Consider the following 15,798-nt stretch of genomic DNA (forward strand, 5'->3'; position numbering starts at 1 on the left):
AGACTGTCAACCTTTTGCAGCACCACTGGAGCGTAGCGTGGCCAGCACGGGTCCACTGCCTCAGTGTGATTGCTGTCATGCTGTGCTGTTATTGGCCCTGCTGGAGTTCTACACTCACATTCTAATTGTAAAAGTCTGCCTAGAGGGAGGACGCCAGCTCACACGTATCCTCTGTACATTCTCAATGAGTTTTTAATGCACGCTCTCTCTCTCTCTCTCTCTCTCTCTCTCTCTCTCTCTCTCTCTCTCTCTCTCTCTCTCTCTCTCTCTCTCTCTCTCCTGCCTGTTGCTAAGCGATGGGAGGGATTTAGATAGAGCTGGCATTTTCCCGTATTGTTTTTCTTCCCATCAGAAACATCTGCGCGGATTCATCGTCATCACAGCAACAGAAACGCCAGCTCCTGAGCTCCAAGCTTTTCTGAGCACCCCAGGCGAGCAGCTTACAAACACTGGCACATCAACATGAAAAACAGCCCAGCTGGGCCTGGGAGCTGTCTTTTTTTAGGAGGTGCAGTACAGTTATTAAACACATTTGCAAGTTCTGGGCAAATTCAGTGAAGATAAGCTGACAGATTTTACAGCTCGGTCTAAAAACGTCCTGTTTGGTGCCTGTTCTCCATTTGTCATGCACTCCTGCCTGCTTTTGATGAGACGGCTTTACATCTAAACCGTTAAAGGTGTAACATGGCACCCATATACAGCACTGGTATGCACCCTGGGTTACTGCACAGAAGGACGTTGAACCATCAGTTCTCAGAGTAGAGGTCTACTCTGTGGAGGGCTGGGACTGAGCAGTGAGAATGCTCTTCTCCACAGATGTGATAAAGCCCCTTGCTGGTTTGAATGTTCCCGTCTCTTGTCCTTGGGGGTCCCTGTGAATAGGGAGCGGGACAGATTGACGTCTTTTTCAATCTCCTTCCTTCTCGCTCCAGCGATGCAGCAGGACAGGGAGGGGAACGAGCTGCAGCTCTGTACTGCACACAGCGAAGGTGACCTTGAAGGAGCCGATATGAGGCAGTGTGACGTGTTTTAATCCTTTTCCCTGTCCTTTGCAATTTTCATTATCCACCACTGGGGATGAAATCCTCTGCAACTGGCATATAGAGGGAAAAGTCTTTTCTGTATCTAGAGAACCACTGAAAGGATTTAAAAAAAAAAAACTTTTACCATCTACTGTCAACATGGTCTAAGAGTAAATGAGTGTGACTCTAAGACTGGGGTTCAAAACCTTGTTTGAATCACGTCCCCCAGCTTAGCAAATTTATAACAATAATTACTGTATTATTAGAATGCTCTCCGCGGCCCCCTAAAAAGTTTGAGTCCCGCAGCTCTAAGATATGAACACAGCTTTTGCAAACCCTACTGAATCTGATGCCTGCTAGTTTTTGCTGTTTACAATGCACGGGGCTACAGTTTGTGCCTGGCAGACAATAATACAAAGTCAATTTCATTTCCTTTTCACTCTTCTATGACCATCCCAGTGGACATCGCTTACAGAATAACTGTTTGAGAAAATAGCCTCAGAAACAAGAGTGGTCCATTAGCAGACCACAGCATTACCGGCAAGCCCTGGAATGAATACGAATCTGAAAAGAGGACCCCCCCCCCTACCCTTATAAAAATGAGCCTGCCTCTCTCCACACTCATCTTCTTTTGATTTTAGATCGCTGGAGCCGATGACACTGGTGCTGAATCCCCGGGGGTGTTGCTTTCTCACACAGAGTCTCAGCATTGCTCACGCTGTCGTCAATCTGCTCCCTGGCAAGATCAGTGAGACCAAGCAGCAGACGTGGGAGCAGGTCCACACAGCTCCGGCCGAACCGGACTGACCACGGACCTCGGATTCTCTGCTCCTGGAGCACTGTGAAAGAGTTTTTAAAACACGCGGGTTTGAAAATAAAATTGCATTAAAAAAGGCAATCCTGTTTTGGTTTATTTATAAGATGTTATTTAACAGAGGACGCAACTAATTCTCTACCGGGATACAAATACCTACTTTCTCACAGGAAAAAGAAATCTGTTAGGTTTATGAACGTTAGAAACGATTTAGACAGCATTGCCATGGACCTCAGCTTGTATGGTACAGGACCCTGGGTGATATTCTACACATATTCAATATATACTGTATATTTTAACCCCTGTGTTAAATACACTGACAGAACAGGCCTGGTCAAGCTGTGAAGATTGGTTGCTACGGCAACACCTGCACCTCTAGACCTGCTTGTGGCCTGGTCTTCTAGTGGCAGCCTCCAAGGGCCACAGAGATTTATTTTTCTGCCTCAGTGTGACTTTCAATTTGTTTTAATTAACAACGTGTGAAAAATGTTGCTGATCGGCACCCCAGTGTCTGTGGAGACTCTGTGCAGGGGTTTCTGCTTTGGTGTTGATAGGACAGGTTGTTGTTTAGATAGAAATCTATAGTCCAGTTCACTTTCCATTCATGCTGGATTCCAAATAGATGTCTAAAGGATTATGTTAATGTTTCAAATGCATACCAGGGTGCCAGGGAAGCAGCCTGCGAATATTACTTTGACTAATGTTGCAAAAAGAATGCAATTTAAAAAATTACAATCCAAACTTTTTTTTTCTTCAAAATAATCCATTTTGATTCTAAAATGAATCTAGAAACAATAACAGATTGCCAAACATGATTCGTGTCAAAGAAGAATTCACCTTTTTCTGTCTTTCTTTCTTTCATTCGCATCACCCAAAGACCGCCCAGCTAACACAGTAAACTCAGAGCACTCCAGCGTCATGCTACTGTGACAGAAATGACTTATTATGATTACGAATGAGCGCGTGGCGCTCAGGGTGAGCAGCACACTGAAAAAACTGCTTTTAAAATGCATAAGCCTTCTCAATCTGTTCTGTAAGCCGGAGGTCCCATCAGACAATAAATCAGCCTGATGTAGGGAATTAAAATGAGAGAGCTTTCTCTCTCTCTTCTCCTCCTTCTCTCTCTCTCTTCCCCTCCCTCTCTCTCTCCCGCTCTCTCTCTCTCCCCCTTCTCGCTCTCTCTCCCCCCTCTCTCTCCCCTCTTCCTCTCTCTCTTTCTCTCTCCCCCCCTCTCTCTCTCTCTCTCTCTCTTTCTCTCTCTCCCTCTCTTCCCCTCTCTCTCCCCCTCTCTCTCTCTCCCCCTTCTCGCTCTCTCTCCCCCTCTCTCTCTCTCCCCCTTCTCGCTCTCTCTCCCCCCCTCTCTCTCTCCCCTCTTCCTCTCTCTCTCTTTCTCTCTCCCCCTCTCTCTCTTGCTCTCTCTCTCTCGCTCCCCCATCTCTCTCTCCCCCTTTTTTATAGCAACCCTTTAGGGTAACACTGTGCAGTGAGTGGTGAAAATGTACACCATGCAGCCCTCATTGGTCACCAAATTACCAAAATTTACCGGTAGAGTGCAAAGGTCAATGCAGCACTTCCTGTGGGCCCCAAGCCAGGACAGGCAACTTGGCATGAACAGGATTGGAGCCAGTTTGCAAGACTCACCCTGCGCTCCTTGCAGTAAATTTGAATGAGCAATCCATGCTACAACACAGCTTCATCTTAACCCACAGAACGGTTCCCTGCAGTGTCGACTGCCACAGTATTCACACACAGAGTTTGCTTTTGAATTGAAGCACTGACGCATTACTGTTTAATTGTATTATTATTATTATTATTATTATTATTATTATTATTATTATTATTATTATTATTATTATCATCATGATAAAGTGAAGTGTTCATTTATTTCCTCGAGTGCCTGTCTGTCTCAGTCTATTCTTATTGTAAGCTTGTTGATCTGAAAGCTCCTCGTTTCTCAGCTGAGCGGCTGTGAATGAGACGTGACAGATGTTCAAAACAACATGGTCAAATTCCAATATCAGCTGCATATTCATGTGAAGTAGACTGGACTATCCTAAAACACCAGCGGGATATCGTGAACGCTATGCCCCACTCGGCCCCTGTCCCTTCCCACCCAAAGTGGACAGACGCCTTTGATGCTGTCGCCATTATAACTCAAAGCATCTGCCACGATCGCAATTTACAGCGAGCCACATTCGTGACGACTCCCAGCTCGCAACAAGGTCCCGTCAATAAGGGATCAGTCACCTCATTTATTACTGCTTGTACAGCCTCGGGTCAGGCAATACTCAGAGCCCTGAGCTTCGACACACCACCACCCAGCCCATCGCTGCTGCTCTGCATCACTTCAGACTGGGTATGTAACCTGGCTGATTGAAAGACTGCACTGAGATTTATTCCAGCTCCTGAATCACACTTCTTGTCAACGCTGATCTAGCGCCGTATCGCAGTGGAATAATAATCTCATATTACAAGTTTACATAAAAAGGCAGGTTGAAGCTGGTTTGTCAGAAAAACAGCTTGCATAATGAAGATGAAGAAGAAGAAGCGGTCTCAATTATAATATTTTAACATCAGAAGGGACTATACTTACAATCAGTCAAGGAATAGACCTTAAAGGGAATGTGATTTTAGCCACAGTGGCCCGTTTGTTTCTGTTAAAGGAAACCCCTTTTTAACTGTGCTCATTTTCGGTTTTTATTGCTCTTCCCATTGTAAACCTGTATACCTTGTCCGCGTTACTCAGCCACACTGTTTGATCATTATATTACAAAGGTACAGTGTGGGGATGCCCAGGAGTAAATGCATATCGAGTAAATAAACTGCAGACATGAACACCACTCAAATAAACACAGGTCCTAACAGTAGCCAAGCAACGCGCTCCCTGCAGCAGCTGAAGGACAGGCAGGTGGACGGGCTTCAGGTTAATGACATGCAGCTCCACTTTCCAAACTGTAGGGTTCAGATCTAGTCCTGGGATGTTTGGAGTGTTTAAAAAGATGAACCGCTGATGAGGGGTGCAGTTAAAAGGGCAGTGGAATTTAAACCGTCGTTGTTCTTTGAAATTATGTCCCAATAATACCTCCATGCTTGCAGGAAGGGTTTGAGCAATTCCTGTACTGGATATTTTGAAGTATACTACATTTTATGCATTCACTTTTGTCCTCTTTCGTACATGCTGTACAAAACCAATGCAGCATATTAATGGTAAACCCCATGCATATACAATCAAGGCAGTGTGAACTATTATGTTTTCAAATGATTTCTTCCCTATATATCTGTTAACTAGAATAGCCAGTGCATTGCACACGGAGCTCAGAAGCAGTCAGTACCGTACATGGCACTGAACTGTTGACACAGTAAAGAATACTCTTCCCAACAAGCGGCCAAGTGTTCATTTCACAAGAAAACAGAGGGGAGGAAAGCGACACGGTCAGCCAGGAGAGGAAGGAAAACAGAGGGGAGGAAAGCGACACGGCCAGCCAGGAGAGGAATGGAAAACAGAGGGGAGGAAAGCGACACGGCAAGCAAGGAGAGGAAGGAAAACAGAGGGGAGGAAAGCGACACGGCCAGCCAGGAGAGGAATGGAAAACAGAGGGGAGGAAAGCGACACGGCCAGCCAGGAGAGGAAGGAAAACAGAGGGGAGGAAAGCGACACGGCCAGCCAGGAGAGGAAGGAAAACAGAGGGGAGGAAAGCGACACGGCCAGCCAGGAGAGGAAGGAAAACAGAGGGGAGGAAAGCGACACGGCCAGCCAGGAGAGGAAGGAAAACAGAGGGGAGGAAAGCGACACGGCCAGCCAGGAGAGGAATGAAAAACAGAGGGGAGGAAAGCGACACGGCCAGCCAGGAGAGGAATGAAAAACAGAGGGGAGGAAAGCGACACGGCCAGCCAGGAGAGGAATGGAAAACAGAGGGGAGGAAAGCGACACGGCCAGCCAGGAGAGGAAGGAAAACAGAGGGGAGGAAAGCGACACGGCCAGCCAGGAGAGGATCATGGGACACCCCAAACCAGTCTCATCCGGGTCATCTGAATAACAACCTGCTGTTTTCACACAGCGTGAGACACGTGCATCAGGGTTAAACTATGTAGACCATCTCGGGGCTTGACTTTCCCGGAAGTATACAAGCAACAGTGTGTGCTAAATAAGACCTGCCACCTGCCTATAAAGGACTTGTTGTATCATGTGAGGAACACTGCCAGATTGAAATCCATTCTGATAAAGATGGTGAGATGTTGGCTCATGCCTTTGTTATTTCTCGATTAGATTACTGTAATGTTTCACTTGCTGGCCTTCCTGTCTCTAATCTGCGTCGGCTCCACCTGATTCACAATGCTGCAGCCAGAGTGCTTCCTCGAACGCTCCGTTCACAACACATTACTCCAGGTCTGAAACCACTGCACTGGCTTCCTGTTGGATGGTCTAGGGCAGTGGTACTCAACTCTGACCCTCAAGATGTAACCCAGTCCAGGTTTTTACTGCAAGCAGGTTCTAACGTAGTTAATTGAAGAGGCAAGTAAGTAATTTAGGAGCTGGTTGAAATAAAGACCAGGACTGGAGTGGATCTGGAGAGCCACAGTTGCGTAGCACTGGTGTAGGGACTTGATATTTAAAATTGATTTTGAAATCAATTTTAAAAACACATCTGTTCGAGTTGCTTATTTCTGAGCTGGATTGCTCGGCCGCTGGCTTCCTGTTCACTTATTTATTTTATTTGTAAAGCTCCCTGGGATGCTTGCATGAAAGGCGCTATATAAAAATTAATTGTATTATATTGTATTGTATTGTGTCAGTGTGTGTGTGTGTGTGTGTGTCAGTGTGTGTGTGTGTGTGTGTGTGTGCCGGTGTGTGTGTGTCAGTGTGTGTGTGTGTCAGTGTGTGTGTGTGTGTGTGTGCCGGTGTGTGTGTGTGTCAGTGTGTGTGTGTGTGTGCCGGTGTGTTTGTGTGTCAGTGTGTGTGTGTGTGTGTGTGCCGGTGTGTGTGTGCCGTGTCATCTCCTGTCATGTGAGGATCTATTTCCATTACTTGATAAACCATCTGGAGACCTTTACTCTTGGACTGATTGTGTTCCAGCTACCTCACAAAGGTACAGGAGGCAATGGCAGAATGAAGTCCCATTACACAACCTCACTGCTATCTCAGCCAGTTCACACTGGAAACCCACTGCAGCACCATGCTGAGCAACATGTGTTCCATTGTGATCCATTGGGTTACATTGCTGGTAATGCTGTAGTCTGCTAATGGCTGGGGTGCACTCTAATACACTGCTATAATTTTTTTAAACTTCGCTGCATGCTCTATGTGCCAGAAGACATTGAGAGGTGAAGCAAGGAGCCTGGAGCTCATGCAGCTGCTAGCTCCACACACATGCTTCAGCTGTGGGTGGCATGGAGTAGGCTGGCTTCACTCTGTCAGGCAGCAATTACTGTGCAGGGTAAACACCAACATTACAACCACCTGCCATAACACTTGTCAACAGGAAATAGAAGCACCTGCCAACCAAGAGCCTACTGGCAACCCTCTATCAGATAGATTTGCTGTCTTGTATATTGTGAGTGAAACTGCAGCGGGGAAATACAGTTTTTAAATATAACAGGCTCAGGGTTTATGGCTTGCATCGCAAAGTAATCAGTCATGTGACGGACAGCCCGTTTACGCCAGTGTGTGCTACATAAGCGTTTGCATTTTGGAGGGGGGGGGTTTGCCGTCTGAAGCTGGGGGGGTCTACGGAAAAGGGGCGTCCCCACATCAACACGTACATGCCCGGTTTGAACGCCCGAGGCATGTGGTCACGCACCGAACTGTATACTCCTGTTAATAACAATGTGATAATAGTCATTTGAAACTGTGTCCGTGTCACCTGCTTCCTCGCCAGCGCGCTGACTGTCGTTTGCGGTCACAGCCGCTGAGTGAATTTTGAGAGCCTGCTTTGTGGTTTACATTTCTCAAGCTGCGTCGGGGAGATGCGGAGTGCCGCTGGTTTTTATTGCTAAACACACAGACAGAGCCGCACACGCAAGCACAAGCAGTATCGAGCAACACGCAGCAACACTCGCCAGTACCTACAGCGTGTGCACCAGTACGAAGAGGCGTCCGCTGCTCGAGTCCGCGGACTGTTGTGTTAATGCTGGTGTTAAGTCGATTAACATGTATTGATTATTATCATTATCCTAAGCGGATGCAGTCTGCACGTTTGCCTGTGCGCCTCCTCGGAGATTGATCTGGAGAAAAAGATTAAGAACCTCGGCGGAATCGTGCTGCTGAAAGAAAAACACAAGGACGGCCGTGAAAAAGCTTTACAAATAGAATAATACGTAACCGTCTCTCTCTCTCTCTCTCTCTCTCTCTCTCTCTCTCTCTCTCTCTCTCTCTCTCTCTCTCTCTCTCTCTAGCAGAAAACAAGGAAGGACGTTGTGGCTTTCAATTAAAATCGAATTCCTAAAATTGGGTCTGCAGACTGCTACTGTGGAATTGTATTTACAAGGACTGCGGCTTTAGGAGGCGTTTCATTGTGATTATCATTGTTATTAATATTATTTTGTTTGTTTTCTTTAATGCACCAATCGCCACGCAAGTAAAAACGGACGCGGATATGGGCTTTGAAATATCAAAGAAGGAATTGCAACAATATTAGTATGATCTGCAAGAAGCGCGACTTGAACTTTCACATCAAAGGAAGGTGCAGTGTCCGTCAGTGAGAAAATGGTGCAATGCAACACTTGACAACTTAACTTGCAGGACGGCACCCGGAGGGTTAATGCATGCATTCAGCTGTTATCACTGGACACTCGCTTCCCTGTGAGGCACTGCCAGCAGTCCTGCGTTACGGTAAGTCAGTACACCTTTCTTCTGCGTGCCTGTTGTTTTTTATATCTATCTCTTACAATTACAGAAACTGCTCCACGCTTTCTTAAGATGAAAAATGATCATGCTGCTGTGAGATAACCGTCTGTAAACAGCGGCAGAAAGTAACCATGACAGAACTGATGTCACTCAGGTCTAATGCTCTGTGATTTCATCATCGCTACAGATTCACCATGCCAGCCTTTTGGGAGAGGGCTTGTGCACCCCGCGATGTAAGACAGCGTTGATGGTGGGCTCCCTTCCGCGATCAAAGGAACTTTCTTCCACCATGCAGCTCTGCAGCAGCACAGCCACAGGAGAGACAGCGTTCTCTACTCCTAAGAAGTCTCTCTGGTTGCCTCTCTGTGTCCTGCTTTCCCTGACCTTGCTGGGGCCCGAGGTGGGCGGCTCCACATTAGACTGCCACCAGACTTGCATTTGTGCCAGCAACATTGTGAGCTGCTCCAAGAAGGAGCTGGAGAGCATCCCCACGGCTCTGCCCAGGTACACGGCCGTGCTGGACCTCAGCTACAACAGTCTGAGCAAGCTGCGGGCTGAGTGGACCCCGGTCAAGCTGGATAAGCTGCACACCCTCCTCCTGAGCCACAACGGCATGAGCTTCATCTCCTCGGAGGCTTTCTCCTTCGTCCCCAGGCTGCGCTACCTGGACCTCTCGTCCAACCAGCTGCAAGGCCTGGAGGAGTACCAGTTCACGGAGCTGGAGGAGCTGGAGGTGCTGCTGCTCTACAACAACAGGATCTCGCAGATCGACCGCTCCGCCTTCGAGGGTGTCGCCAAGCTGCAGAAGCTCTACCTGAGCCAGAACCAGGTCTCCCGCTTCCCCCTGGAGCTGGTCAAGGAGAAGACCCGACTGCCCGAGCTCAGCCTGCTGGACGTCTCCTCCAACCGCGTCAAGAGCCTGCCGGTGCAGGAGCTCAAGCTGCTACCGGCCTGGATCAAGAATGGGCTCTACTTCCACAACAACCCCTTCACCTGTGACTGCGAGCTCTACAGCCTGCTGGCGCTGTGGCACATCCGGAGGCTGAACTCGGCCGTGGACTTCAGGGATGAGTACAATTGCACCCTGCAGTCGCCCAAGATCAGCGTGCGCCTCTTCCAGCTCGGGGAGGAGTACATGAACTGCAGCGCCGTGAAGGAGGCCGAGGTGGAGGCCTACCTGGGCGACAGCCTGACCCTTGAGTGCGACACCCGGCAGAGGGTCATGACCAAGACCTGGGTGACGGCGAGCAACGAGGTGGCTGCTTCAGTGAGGAGCAACCAGAGCGCTGTGGTCCTGGCCAACGGCAGCCTGCAGATCCGGGAGCTCCGGGCGGAAGATTCCGGGGTCTACACCTGCTATGCGGTGAGCGATTCCCTGAACGAGACCCTGTACGTGTCGGTGAGGGTACACAACTTCACCATGCCCGGGGACAGCGACTCCTTCAACACGGCCTACACCACACTAGTGGGCTGCGTCTCCAGTGCCATCCTGGTCCTCATCTATCTGTACCTGACCCCCTGCCGCTGCTTCTGCTGCCCCGGCGAGGAGAAACTCAAGCATGAGGACAGCATCCATTCTTCCATGCTCAGCGCCAGCGCTACCCCAACCCACGACTTGCTGGAGGGGCAAGCTGGGCTCAACAGACATGTGGCTTTTATCGAGCCTTCCAAAGACTCGCAAGGCCAGAACGGGAAGCTGAACCGCGGCTCTGAAGAGGAGCAGGAGGGTAAGAGAGGAAAGGGACACAGGAGGAAGTCAGACGGGGAGTCCATCAGCTCTGTGTTTTCAGATACCCCCATTGTGGTGTAATGCACAAAGGAAATCCCATATTTAAATAGAAGTATACACATTGTGTATGGACTCTCAGTGCACAGCAGAGCTTTCTACTGTGAGTACCGGAAGAGGCTTCGGGTTAGAGTTAAGTAACCTTGCATTACTATAGACAGGTCCAGCAACTTCATTTGTAGCACTAAACGTATACTGTGAATTGAGTTTGTATAGTCGTACAGTCCATTCAAAAGAAGGGTAGGGGAGTTTGGAGATGCAGGTGCAATTTTGTCAAAAAACAAAATAAGCAAGCTGTTATGGAGTCCAGCAGGAGTCTTGCGACACGCATTTGCTATTTAGTGTTAATAACTCACCTCCGCCCCCTATAGGAAGTAATGTGTCTCTGCTGACAGGAATGAGCAGGGGGCTCACAGAGTCACAGTGCAGGCAGGGGTCACGAGTGCAGCCCACAATAACAGCAAAGCCGGGCTGTGATGGAGTAACAGGAGACAGCTCAAGCACATGGCAGGGACAGCACTGTGCAACACACTGGCAGGCGTTCTCTAGGAAAACTTTCCCTTGAACAGGGATTCAGCCAAAAAAAGAAGGGAGCTCCCCTCTGTTCCATTTCCAGGTGTGGTTTCAGGTGGTTTTTTTTAATGAAGGGCTTATCTTAAGTTTTCAGACTTCTTTTTTTGCAGTCGTGTTGTGGGGTCCATTTCTGGGAGTTTGATTGGAAAGTAGCATAGGGCAAAAAAAATAGCTGAGGGTTAGAGAGCAGGAGTGTGTGCTTTTGATTAAATCGGTAAGTTTTTTAAAAACTTAAATACTGAAATTCTCATACACACACACACACACAGAGCATATATATATTCATAACCCAGTTATATTCAGTATTCAGCTGTCATGCTGAGCTATGTTCTGTTATTCCACTGCAGTTTCTATATTAAAATCAAAGTTGCTAAACATTACACACGCTGGTGAAATCCAAGCTTTTTCTGAAACAGACCCAGATGTGGAAGTGTATTTAGATGATTTGGCTTGTCATCCATGCTCACACTGACTACCAGCCATACAGTAGAGTTGATAGTGCAATGCTGAGCTCACTTGAAGCGGCTGGGAAGCCTGGCTGTACTCCTGATCGCAGCCTGCACGGGGTTAACAGTCCTTCTCGTGTTATTGATGTGGATCCTGTGTGCGTCTCATTTTAAAATGCCATGTATTTATTTATTTTTAATTCTGTGTCGTTTTGCATTATCCTGTATGGTTTTTAGAAAAGGTCAAGTACGATTTGACCCAAAAAAACAAACAAACATTAAACCTGCAGTGTTTGCTCGAAATTATTTTTTATTTTGTCAATGTTTATATTCGACGAAAGTGATCGAATGAAAAAAAAAAGCTTTGCAGTGACAGAAGTAGCAAAATATAACCATTACTTGGCAGCCGCAGGGCTTGTGAGATTGCGTGAACATTGAAAGAGACTGACAGAGAGTTGGTCTAAAAAATACAAAATGTACTATACTAATAAGTAGCTAGAAACACACCACATGGGGGCTTCTTTGTGAATTGCACCCCTAATCCTGGGGTGCAACTCCGGCCCAGGTCTTTGTTACAACCATCTCCTCAAATCCCCAATTCAGCCTGTATTCAGGTATTAATGTGTTCATTATTTAATCGGCAGCCTCTAAACCCCGGCGTGGATCGCCCTCGCTGCTCTAAGCACCACCAGTGCTCTCAATGCCCGATATAAGAAACCAGTAAGACAGACAAACTGGTATTTTGAAACGCGTTTAAGCGAGTTCTTGAGCATGAAACGGGATTGTGTGGAAGGCACAGCACGACTCGCTCGTTCAGACTCTTTGTTGTTTGCTCAGCTCATCCGCCACAAAGACAGTCTAATCACAGAGGATGCCGTGCTCCTTTCATGCTGAATAAAAACAATCAGACTTCTGCAGCAGACAGCTGCACTGAAACAACCCAGGCAACTGAAGCCGGTCCTGTTGATTTAAACAAAGAGATAGCACTGGAAATTCATATTGAAAATTGTGAAAGACACTAATTAGAAAATGATCGTTGGTGCCTAGATTTGAATTCCGCGAGTTTATTTGTATTTATGTATTAAATTGTTGCTCAGGAGATCATTTTTATAACGCTGTGCGATTTTATTTGATATCAAACTGCGTCAATAGTAAGACATTCGTTTTCTGTGTGAAAAAAGAAAAACTCCCAAGCTGTTATTCAGTGTTCTTGTTGTGTTCTGCTTTGAATGGAAGTAAAATACGTTGCAGAACAATCTAGTACTATTGTAGATACCTTCTTCACTGTGATGGGATGAAGTCGCTTCCATCCTTCCACGCAAAGACTTCAGTTATAGTATGTAAATAAATTCTGGGCACGTTCTGAATCGCATGGGAGCCTGCAGATAAAGCATGCAGCAGGCAGGAAACGACAGCTTTAGCACAGCCCGCCAATCCTGCGACGAACACGGAGAAACTTGCCAGCGCTGCTGCAGCTGGAAAGCAGCCCCGTTCCATTTGTCCAGATCCCTAGACTGCTGGCAATCTAATTAAACCTCACCGAGACAACCGTGCTGGGGCTGGACTTCATCACAATAAGCAGCAGGAATGCAGATGGAATTACTGAACATATTACTCTTGTAAACACGTGTTTAAACTGGGGCTTTTAAATAGACCCTGCATAGCAGAGTTTAATCATGACGACCCCTCCTTGATCCCATCCTTCCTGTAACGTTGAGCGACCTCTCGAACCCGGCTGCTGCTTGGGATCACCCCGCACTGACCTCTAGGGTACTGGCAAGGGTGGAATAGTCTGTTACCCCACAGAACCTCATCTCTGCATTCCGCTCTAGAGTGAGATTTCACTTAGGAAGCACACTAACCTGCTGTACATTTCAATCATGCTGCTTGTTCAAGCACATCACACAGAAAGATGCTTCATGTGCTCAAAGCAGTTGTTTGTGAATAGGACTGGGTTCGCTCAGGTATTATAGTAGCAAGCGGTTGCTGTAAAGTGATATAGCCAACAGGAGCCTGCTCTCGTATTCCTGCTGGTAAAGAAAGAGACATGAATCATGCAGAGCATAGCTTGAACCTCCAGCCTTCTCCTCCCACGGAGCTGCTCAGCATTATGAGTGTGAGCATATACAATATGCATCATAAACTCATCATGCAGTGTTCTGAAACAGCAGGCTAATGCAGAGGGTGAGGGTCAGGTGGCTCATTGATAGCAAGTTACACCTGCGTTCACTATTTCCACCTCCATGCACAGTATCGTCTTGTTTATAACACAGGGAAAGCCAGTCTGAAACAGCAAGTTTCATCTTTTCAGCAGGTTTGAAACATCAGTCACAGCGGCTCCACTCACCCTAGGAATGCATTGTAATTATGGGACTGCTGTCTGTGTAGCTGCTGCTAAAAAATACCAAGATGCATGCTGACTGTGTGCAGCTCTCTGCTGCTGCAATACCGAGCGGTTACGTTGTGTTATTCGGTACTTTTTAAAAGCCGCTACGCAGATAGAGCCTCCAGAATTAAAAGGGACTCTCGGTTGTTTTCGAGCGGAGAGCCAGCCTGTTTTAGTTTAGGTAACATGTACATTAGAAGGGGGAGCGGGTTAGGAATCTCGTGTGGGTAGAAAGTGATTCAGGAATGGGAGGGAGCCCCTGCCTGTCATTGCTGTGCTTTGCTTTCCTCTCTCAACTGTCTTCACTTCCCATCTGGAGAAATGGACTTGATCTGTATTGCGATGGATGTACATTTTGTTAATGGGAACGTTTAATAGGGTTAATATATTTGTACAGTAATCTGTATCCCCCCCACCCCAAACAATATATAGAGATTATAGAGAATATATTAAAAAAAAAAAAAAAAACTAAAGAGATGTGTTTTATGATCATTGGTGTGTGCTGTGTGTTATTTATTTACCTGCATGGCTTTTTAAAGCAATGGGCTTCTTTGTCTGGTTCTGTGAAAGCTTATGAGGCTTAGAACTTCTGAGCTACAACTCTTTAGAAACTAGATGAAGCGGAGCAGCGTTTGGGATAGCGCGCCTTCCCCAGTGTGAAAGAAGACGTGGAGCCGAAACATTTCTCTTAGTTCCTATCTACTGAAATTTATCTATTGAAATTTACCGTGACGTTCTGTGTTGATAATGAATTGCTTAACTGTACACCTGCTCTGAGCTTTGCTGTGCCACTGTCTCTCCCCAGTGTGTGCACCAGGGTAGAAAAACCTGCAGGGCACAGACTCCGGAGCCAAATCATTATACAATAATTAACAAAACACGAAACTTCTAGGCTAGGCTCAATATTTCTATTTCACTCTGAATCTCGCGTAAGAGATTCGATTAGCAGCCGTGCAAAAAAAATATCCAAGAAGAGGGTTTCTGGAGGCAGCTGACGCCCTGAGTCAAAAACATCAGCCCACTTGCAAAAAGAGTATTAAATTATACAGCTTGTGACTGCTTCCAAAAAAAAAGTGTGAAAACGCTGTCAGAAGAGATAGAGGACTATTTGCACAGCATATTTCACAGGGAGACAATGTCATAATGCTGGCACCTGCTTAGTATAGGCTTTTTCTAACTTTATGTCATTATGTTTGGTGCCAGCTTATTATTATTATTATTTATTTCTTAGCAGACGCCCCTATCCAGGGCGACTTACAATTGTTACAAGATATCACATTATTTTTACATACAGTTACCCATTTATACAGTTGGGTTTTTACTGGAGCAATCTAGGTAAAGTACCTTGCTCAAGGGTACAGCAGCAGTGTCCCCCACCTGGGACTGAACCCACGACCCTCCGGTCAAGAGTCCAGAGCCCTAACCACTACTCCACAGTGCTGCTTCCTGTGAATACAGTATAAAACAGTGCATGCTCAAACACAGCGAGCGGGTGGGCTTGTCCCTCCAGTTTGTGTAGCCGAGCTAGTCATGGAGAGGGGCTGCCTCGTCAATCTGCAGGCTGTCACTGCCCGCCTCCCCTCGCTGCGGTTTTTCTGCTCATAACTCTTAAGACCCGTCTTCTTTAAACGGAATAAATAAAAGTCATTAATCAGCCATGCAGCCCCTCGGGCTCCGTTTGTTCCAGACGCTGCACTGCGGATAATAAATCCACTCGCGCTATCGCAGCTTTCGGAACAGCCGAGAAAAATGTACTTTAAAAAAAAACCCAAAAACATTTAAATAATGGATAGCGGCGTTCCTGTAATCTGTCAGCACAGCAGGACGGAGTCTGGGTCTATAGCTTCAGCATCACAGATCCATCCAAGAGATCAAATCATGGCTATTGCCATGGGCTGCCATTCCAAATGGTGGATTTAAGAGAGAG

At 46.8% G+C, this 15,798-nt stretch overlaps 2 protein-coding genes across 2 annotated transcripts in view; both read left to right on the top strand.

Annotated features, from left to right (window-relative positions):
• The first annotated feature begins 6,202 nt into the window (after positions 1–6,202).
• The window catches only part of LOC117431362 (proteasome subunit alpha type-5), a 42,332-nt gene continuing 32,736 nt past the window's right edge, over positions 6,203–15,798 (top strand). Inside the window, exon 1 of the mRNA XM_059004955.1 lies at positions 6,203–6,207. The gene's annotated coding sequence lies outside the window, so the exon portion shown is untranslated. The remainder of the gene's footprint in view (positions 6,208–15,798) is intronic.
• Positions 7,614–11,788, top strand: LOC117432786 (amphoterin-induced protein 1). The gene is made up of 2 exons (XM_034054770.3): positions 7,614–8,665; positions 8,868–11,788. Exon 2 carries the CDS (start codon positions 8,928–8,930, stop codon positions 10,488–10,490), a length of 1,563 nt encoding a protein of 520 aa, XP_033910661.2. The 5' UTR covers positions 7,614–8,665; positions 8,868–8,927; the 3' UTR covers positions 10,491–11,788.

The sequence above is a fragment of the Acipenser ruthenus genome, chromosome 30, assembly GCF_902713425.1.
Source record: "Acipenser ruthenus chromosome 30, fAciRut3.2 maternal haplotype, whole genome shotgun sequence".
Taxonomy (NCBI): Eukaryota; Metazoa; Chordata; class Actinopteri; order Acipenseriformes; family Acipenseridae; genus Acipenser; species Acipenser ruthenus.